Raw genomic sequence first — 9,107 nt, 5'->3', positions numbered from 1 at the left:
ACGTTGCCGAAGCCGACTCACAAAATCCGATTGTGAATCTTCCCGACCCGTGACAAAGAATTCTCCCGGAAGACGGATGCCCGAACCGTAAACCATTTCCGCGGAAGACGTTTTTAAGTCCTCTTTATGGGCTGTGCGAATACCGAGTAGGACAATTGGTAATATATCAACCCAATTATCCGTCTCGTGGCATTTAATCGCTGATTTCATTTGTCGGTGCAATCTCTCGACCATCCCATTAGCTTGAGGATGATAGGAGGTCGTACGGAGATGAGATGCACCGATCATACGCGATAGCTCATAAAATAACCGTGATTCGAACTGGCGTCCTTGATCAGTGGTTATTCTCAAAGGAACGCCAAAACGACTAATCCACGTGTTTATGAGTGCTCTCGCGACTGTTTCCGCGTCGATCTCCGCGATAGGTATGGCTTCCCGCCAGCGCGAGAACCGATCGATACACGTAAGACAATATCTAAATCCCTGAGACATCGGTATTGGTCCTACAATATCAATATGGATATGTTCGAATCTGCCGGAAGGATTGTCAAAGTTGCCGACGGGGGCTGCGACATGTCGAGTGACTTTTGATCGCTGGCATGAAATGCAATGCCGTGCCCAGTCTCGGCAATCTTTATTTATTGAAGGCCATACAAAACGTTCTGTTATTAATTTCTGTGTTGCCCGAACCCCAGGATGAGAGAGTCCGTGCAACGAATTAAAAACTGCTCGTCGTAATGGCGTCGGAACAAAGGGTCTCACAGTTTCGTCAGTCGAGTCACAGTACAAACTAACATTGAAACCGGGGAAAAACGTCTTCTTTAAACAAAGAGCAGAAGAGTTCGATTCCAAGATCCCTTTCAGTTCTGGGTCGTTTTCTTGTGCTTGTGCCAGTGTGGTATGATCGGGAGCTACGGCTATTACTTCGACACGCGATAATGCATCGGCCACAATGTTATCCGACCCCTTAACATGCCTAATGTCAGTCGTAAATTGGCTAATATAGTCCAAGTGACGAAACTGACGAGGCGAACATTTATCCAGCTTTTGCTTGAAAGCAAAAGTTAAGGGTTTATGGTCGGTAAAAACTATAAAATGCCGACCTTCTACCTGGTGCCGAAAACGTTTTATGGCCATATAAATTGCCAGTAGCTCGCGATCGTACGCACTGTATTTGCACTGCGCGGCAGAAAGGGCTTTTGTGAAAAATGCCAACGGCTGCCAATTCTCGCCTATGAGCTGTTGCAAAGCTGCTCCGATAGCATAATCGGACGCATCAACCACAACGCTTATCGGTGCGTTGGGTGCTGGATGTGCAAGCATCGTAGCGTTCGCTAAACTGGCCTTGACTTTCACAAAAGCCGTTTCTGCCTCTTTTGTCCATGGCACGGGTGAATTTCCCTTCTTCGACCCTTTTAATAATTCGTGCAGTGGTTTCATAAGACTAGCCGCGCCAGAAATAAAGCGGCGGTAAAAATTTACCATCCCGAGAAACCTGCGTAGAACTTTAATAGTGTCGGGTCTGGGAAATTCCCCGATTGCTTCGACCCGCTCAGGTAAAGGTTTTACCCCATCCCTGGTCACGCTGTACCCAAGGAACTCGATTTCGCTTACGCCGAAAACGCATTTCGCCGGATTGATAACGACCCCGTGTTGGTTTAAACGTTCGAATAAAATACGTAAGTGTTCCCGGTGTTCCGATTCGTTTTCGGACGCGATAAAGAAATCGTCTATATACGCGTACACGAAATCTAACCCCCGGGTAACTTGATCGACAAAACGCTGGCACGTCTGCGCAGCGTTTCTCAAACCAAACGGCGTAAACAAAAATTCGTATAAACCAAACGGTGTCGCTATCGCCGTCTTTTCAATGTCCGCGGGCGCGACGGGAATCTGGTTATACGCGCGAACCAGATCCATTTTTGAAAATACCCGTTTCCCGTACAAGGATTGTGCGAAATCCTCGATATGAGGTGGCGTGTACCTGTCTGGAACAGTGCGAGCGTTGAGCGAACGGTAGTCCCCGCATGGTCGGGTTTTGCCGTCCTTCTTAGGCACAAGGTGTAGCGGTGAGGCCCATGCGCTCTTGGAGGGACGAATTATTCCCTGCTGTAGCATCAGGTCGATCTCCGCCTTGGCCACCTTCAGCCGATCCGGAGCGAGCCGCCGTGGCTTGCAGAATACAGGTGGTCCAGGTGTCGTCTCGATGTGATGTACCACACTGTGCTTGACCGCCTCCCGACGAAATACCGTCGGTCGAGTCAAGTCCGGGAACTCCGCTAAGAGTCGATGGTACACCGTGTCGCTAATTATTGTTTTTACCGTCGGGAGGCCTTTACTCGCCGCACAACCACTCGCGTACAACTTCGTCGTCGCGTCGACTAAACGCTTGTTGCGCGCATCCACGAGTAAGTTGTAATGCGCTAGCAGGTCCATCCCGATTATTGGTCCGTCCACATCGGCCACAATAAAACGCCACACAAAACTGCGTCGTAACGATAGATCTAAATGCACGGTCGTTGTGCTATACGTGGCGATTCTCGTACCGTTTGCCGCGAAAAGTTCGGTATCGTCCTTCGGCAACCGGCCGTCGATACGCGATCGCGGGAACACGCACACATCCGCACCCGTGTCCACCAGAAACTTCGCTTTGGATCTATTGTCTGTTACGAAAATGCGGCCAGGATAGGGACCGTCGAGAACTGCCGCGTTTACGATCGACGGTTTGCCTCGTTTCCCGTCTTCCACATGCACTGGCCTTTACATTTCGTGGCCTTTTCGCCCCACACACGATGGTACCAGCACAAACCATCATCGCTCTCGCGGTTTGAACTGCGGGATGATGCTCGCGAACTAGGCCGTGATTTACGCCGGTGTCCGCGGGACTCGCGTAAAACTGCGTTTAGTTGCAGCCTTATTTGCCGGATCCCCTCGCGAAGAGAATCGGTCTCCGACGAACCGCTTGCCTGGCTGCGGCCTATTTCCGCTATCCCCGTTCTGTTCCCGGGGATGTCGTGGATCCGATCGGCGATCTCTGCCAGCTTGATCCCTTCCTTGATTGACGTGGCGGCCAGGATCTGCTGCGTCTTTATCGGGAGACGGTTCCGCCAAATCTCGTTCAGGAATTCTTCGTTCACCACGGGTCCGGCGAGCCGTCGCAAGTGACGCAAAAATTGCGTTGGCGTACGGTCGCCAATTTCCTCCGTTTCTAGGAGTTTGCGGATCCGCGTGGTGTCAGAATCCGTGAGACGCCTCACCAATTCCGCCTTTAGAGTTTCGTACCGATCCACCGGGGGCGGGTTGAGGATAATTTCTTCCACCTCCTCGATGCTGTGGGTGTCTAGTCGAGCGACAACCAGATCGTATTTCTCCTGGTCACTTATGATTCTACCGACAGCGAATTGAGATTCCACATGTCTGAACCATAACGCTGGTTTCTGTGGCCAAAATGGTGGTACCTTCAAGGTGGTCGTGGCGATGTTGGCTCCACTAGCGTCCGTATTGTTGCTTTTTTCAGCCATTGTGAGAACGTACACAAACACTTATACCCCGTCGCCTATTTTACCAACGATCACGTCGGGGTCACCAGTTTTAGGTGACGTGGGGTAAATGAAATGATATGTGACGCGATGGTTTCACGGGTAACAAAAAATATAGTTTATTCACGAGAACTGTTTAACAATTAACAAATAATAAAGACTATAAAACACAACGAAAAAACTTGAGTCCATGAGAAAAATGCGAAGACCAAAATATACGAAAACTCTACGTCGCGTATAACAAAACCGTCGCGGGTGACTCAGACTAAAAACTCTCTGGAGCTATCGTTCTCCGCGAGAGTCCAAAGCTTTCTGCCCTTCTCGTTTCTGAGGCGCGTTAAATAATGTCCCCGAAAAACCGTTAAAATTGGGAGAGGTTCTCCACCCCCACAAGGGCATGGAGAAAGTTTCCTCCCCCACACATTGCATCCGGGGACTTCACTCTTAAGGGTACTGTAACGGTCGAGCCGAGGTTCTGGCAATCGTCACTTAAATGACCAAGCCCTCAACCCGACCTCCCATGGTACGCACTTGAGAAGGATGGAATTTCCGCGTCCGAAAATTCCACGTTCCCACGCACCATGGTCGCCACAATACGGACTGTATTTGCGCTCGGCCGCCGTTAACTTCTTTGTAAAGAAAGCCAACGGCTGCCATCCGTCGCGTGACCGCTGCTGCAACGCAGCGCCTACCGTGAAATCCGATGCGTCGCTGAAGATCGCAAGGGGCAGCGTGGTGTCGGGATGGGCCAGAAGATCTGCGTGCGCCAAGCTTTCCTTGCACCTCTCGAAGGCCTCGATTCGCTCCGGAGTCCATGTCACCGGTGCTCGTCCCTTCACGTTACCCTGGAGGGCCGCGTTGAGTGGCGCCTGCATCTCGGCGGCCGTTCGCGCGAATCGTCGATAAAAGTTTATTACGCCCAGAAACTGTCGCAGCTCTTTCACCGTTTCCGGGCGCGGGAAAGTTCGAATCGCTTCGACTTTCTCTGGAAGCGGTCGGGTACCGTGCGCGGACACTGCGTAGCCGAGAAACGTCACCTCCGGCGCACCGAACACACACTTCGCACAATTGACGAGCACCCCGTACTCGTTTAGGCGGGAAAAAAGTTCGCGTAGGTGCTCTTCGTGTTCCTCGACTGAGCTCGATGCGACCAGAATATCGTCTATGTAAACGTAGCACGGGGTCGTGATCGCGGTTTTCGCGATGTCCTGCGGGTTCACCGGTATCTGGTTGTATGCGCGCACCAAGTCTATCGTAGAAAACACGCTTTTTCCCCCCAAGCGCTGCGCGAAATCTTCGATGTGCGGCACCGGATATTTGTCCGCGATTGTTCTCGCGTTTAATGCGCGGTAATCCCCGCACGGTCGCCACTCGCCGCTTTTCTTCGGTGTCAGGTGTAGGGCCGATGACCAACAGCTTTCGGATCGGCGCGCTGTTCCGTCCCTCACCATCGCCTCGAATTCCGCCTTAGCGATGCGGAGTTTATCCGGGGCCAGCCGACGGGGCTTGCACGATACCGGCGGGCCTGGCGTCGTCCGGATGTGGTGCTTCGTCGCGTGTTTGGCCGTGCGGTGTCCCCCCGACGGCCGCGTGAGGTCAGGGAATCCCGCGAGGATCCTGTGGTAGGTGGACTCACCGGAAATCGCCTTCACGCTATCGGCACAACACGTCACTATACGACCAGCCGCCGACAGCGTCGTGACACCGTCTATTAGTTTTTTCGCGCGCATATCGACTAGGAGTCCGTAATGGCTCAAAAAATCGGCGCCGATTATCGGGGTTGTAACGTCCGCGATCACAAACCGCCACGAAAAGTCCCGACGCAGGCCGAAGTTCAACGCGAACCTCACGGAGCCGTACGTTGTGATCGTTGAACCGTTCGCGGCGTAAAGTTCATATGCCGTCCTTTCGCGTGCACCACTCACACGCGAACGCGGGAAAACGCACAGGTCGGATCCTGTGTCCACCATGAAGGTGATTTTCGTTGTCCGATCCGTCACGAACAGGCGGCTTGTAGCCGGCGCAGAGTCGTTCGCCGCCATCAACGACCGTCCCGCCGGTTTTCCGTCGCCTGGGAACACGGGTCGCGGCACTTCCTCGCGGCGGGACCGTGCTTCCAGTGGTACCAGCATCTGCCGTCACCAGGTGGTACCTCGTCGCTTCGGCTTCGCGACTTCGACGCCCTTCTTTCGCGAGGACCGCGCGATTTGGACCGCGCGCGGCGGGTGTCCATACCGACGCGAAGGGCCGCGATTTCGCGGCGTAGTTCCGCTATCAACGCCTGGGTCTCGTCCATTCGACTCGTCGATGCGGCGTTGACCTGCGGACGAGACGACACCTCGATGACGGCATCGGCGAGGGCTGCGAGGTCGGACAGCGGGTCAGTCATCGCTGCGTTCCGTAATTAATTTTTTTTATGCACCCGAACTGCACACTACCGCGGTTCGCTCTGCCTTTGCGCGACAGATCACGTCGGGGTCACCAATTATGTGGGAGTCGGGTGAAATGACTGAGGCCGTGTTCGCGGGTATACGTCTTTATTCGTCGGTGGACCGTCAACCGTCCTATACCGACGTTCGCGAGCGAGTGTCGATCGCATACCTTTGACCGACCGATTCTCCCTCGCGTCAGTCGATTGTTTAGCAGATGGCGACCGTCCCCGAAGCCGATCTTCACGTGTTTCGCTGCGGCTTTCCGAGGACGGTCGCCGCCGCGTATACATTGTATGTTGTCGGTGGTCGGCGTGCTCTTTGCGCGGGCCGCCACAATCTTTTATTCGAATTTTTATTTAAATAATTTTTTATCCCAAATAATGCCCATCTCTGCGAGGGCCGTTAGCACCGTGAAAGATTTACTTAATATTTAATTGAATTTAATAATTACAAAGAGTGTATCATGAACAAAGTGCATGCACTTGGAACTGTTACAGAAATATGTAAGATCACCCTTTCGATGAAGTATCGAATGAGGTTTATAACACGAGCGACTGGAATCCGCCTCTTTTGAGGAGTTTAGTACACACTGCATGTCTAGCCTTCCTTTAATTAGTTTTGGAGGCAGGTCTCTGGAAGTTGTGGATGCATTCGCTTGTATGGTCTGGCTTGCGAGTTAGCGTACCATAAAACTCCAGATGTGACACAGAACACAGGTAGGTGTGCTGGGCGCTACGTCACCAACGCACTAAAGGACTGAAATAAAGGACACACTTTTGTTTTTTCAATGATCGTCGCAAAAAATTGTTCTTCCTTGAATATGGATGGTACCATGGTATTGAGTTGTAAAAGAGTGCAATGCAGCCCATAAAAAATTAGTAGAACGGTGAAATAAAGAGCAAACTAGAATGTTTTCGAGTAAAATTATTTAAAAATAGTTCTAATGTGTTTTTAAAGTCATCTAGTAAAAATCTTATGGTGCTGAGGTGGAAAAAATATTTATTCATGACAGAAAATTTTTTTTAATTAATAATAACAGTAGCTAAATATATGAAAAAATTTAAGATAGTGTTGATGACAATAGCTCATTATTAGATTAATATTCAGGTTGGTCGCTTTTAAACTTCGATATGAGATCTGTATTTGTTCGAATTTTTCCGGGTTTTCCATTTTTTACAACTAGAGTTTGCAACTACAAAATTGGAAAAAAATAAAATACGTATCATTACAATTAATATTATTCTTAATTTATATTAATTAGAGATTTTGTACACAAGATTTACATGTTAGTTAGATATTTCATATAAAACAATTAAGCTGTACGTTCTAATCCTGGTTAAAAAAATAATGTGCGTTCGGTTTTATGCTAAAAGACGACACGATTCTCTTCCAGGAAAGACGACACGGTTCTGTTCCAGGAAAGACGACATGGTTCTGTGTCATGCTAAAAGGCGACACAGTTCTGTGTCATGCTAAAAGACGACACGGTTCTGTTCTAGGAAAGACGACACGGTTCTGTGCCATGCTAAGGCTGAGCAGATGTCAGCACTATATCGGGAACGCCGAAAACCCGGGCGTGAGCACTCTCCTATCCTCTCTGATATATCTCATCGGTGACGCGACGTAGTTCCACAAAAAAAATTTTAACCATTCCACAGTGAGTTTTCCCTACTGACCGTTCGAGGACCGTTCGAGAATTGGCGTGACAGTCAAGGTCAAATTCCTGCCGGCCCCCTTAAAGGCGCCTTGCAACCGACGTACGACGGCCCTTACGAGGTAGTCGAGCGGCACCCGAAACATTTTAACATTCGTGTTAAGGATCGAGTGGTTCCGGTGTCGTTAGACCGTCTCAAACCCGCGTACCTGCTACACGACGACGAGCAAGATGCGACCGACAATCCCCCGTCTCGGGAAGTCGACAACAATACCTGGGTACCCCGTGCGGACAGGCACGGTGGGCGCACGAAAAAATCGGGCAGACGTGTTCATTTCCCCGACCGCTATGTTGCGAGCAGATAACGCGAACCTGCGACCGCCAATGCGATCTCTAGTCACTAGTTATAAGTAGTTTTTATGCTAGTTATAGGCGATGTAGTTATTATTATTTAAGTTTAAGGTATTAAACCAGGTACGAGCGTACCCTTAGTTTCACCAAGGGGGGTGATGTGGCGGCCCGTGCACGAGCACGCCGCCAGACCGTCGCCACATAATGTATACAGGACGCGGCAACGAAACTCGAGGCGGACGTGTCAATCGTCGCCTGCGATACGCTGAGCCCTAACAGCTACGACTGTTCTCGGAAAACCTTAGAGACTCTCCAAGAGATCGGTTTCGAGGGCAGTCGTAACGATGCCGAAGGGGTAGTTGTGACACCCTAATCTCAACCAGAACCTATATTTTATATAGGAACACTTGGTCGTAAGATTAGGAAGACCACCCGCTTTTCCTCTGAAACTATTTCTATATGAGATAAGGAAAAGCGCCCCTTTTTCCTCCGATAAGATAAGAACACTCGGTTCTATCTAAAAAACTATTTCTTAGATAAAGAACACTCCACTTTCTCCGACGCGATAAGATAAGAACACCCGGTTCTATCCTATAACTATTTTTTAGACATAATAAGATAAGAACACCCCGCTTTCTCCGACGCGATAAGATACGAACACCCGGTTCTTCCCCATTCGTCAAGACATGGGAAAGAACCCCCACTCTGCCCAAAATCCATATATATAAGCACCCTCAAATAAAGCCAAAACCAATTGTCGTACTAAAAATCTCTCAGAACGCATTAGTCTACCCTGAGTCCTCCTAGAATAAGATACGTCATATTCTAACAAACTCCGAAGTCTCAGTAGTGTTCGCGTTACCACCGCGCACCGTGACATTTTGGCGATCCTGCCAGGATAGACGCGTTGTTCGGTATTTGGTGAATCTGCAAACTTGATTGAAGAACTCTATCTACGGAAGGGCCATCCTCAAGGGCCACGGCCAGAAGATTTCCACCACGGACAACGATTTAAGGTATTCCTTCGTTCACTACAGAAACCCTGTTCCTTTCTACCGATCCGAATCAGACTCTGACAGTGACACAAGAATATCCAGCATGACAACTCTAAGTACAACAACAGCGCTTCAA

At 50.0% G+C, this 9,107-nt stretch overlaps 1 protein-coding gene across 1 annotated transcript; it reads right to left on the bottom strand.

Moving 5' to 3' along the window:
- Positions 1–920: 920 nt before the first annotated feature.
- LOC143363376 (uncharacterized) lies at positions 921–8,179 on the bottom strand. Its single transcript, XM_076803972.1, has 7 exons — positions 8,124–8,179; positions 7,900–7,997; positions 4,850–5,211; positions 4,137–4,384; positions 2,810–3,507; positions 1,026–2,741; positions 921–976 (listed from the first exon to the last, which is right to left on the bottom strand). The coding sequence occupies exons 1-7, from the start codon at positions 8,177–8,179 to the stop codon at positions 921–923; spliced, it is 3,234 nt and encodes a 1,077-aa protein (XP_076660087.1).
- Between the last annotated feature and the right edge of the window lie 928 nt (positions 8,180–9,107).

The sequence above is a fragment of the Halictus rubicundus genome, unplaced genomic scaffold (assembly GCF_050948215.1).
Source record: "Halictus rubicundus isolate RS-2024b unplaced genomic scaffold, iyHalRubi1_principal scaffold0044, whole genome shotgun sequence".
Classification (NCBI taxonomy): Eukaryota; Metazoa; Arthropoda; class Insecta; order Hymenoptera; family Halictidae; genus Halictus; species Halictus rubicundus.
This window is presented reverse-complemented; position numbering and strand designations above follow the sequence as displayed.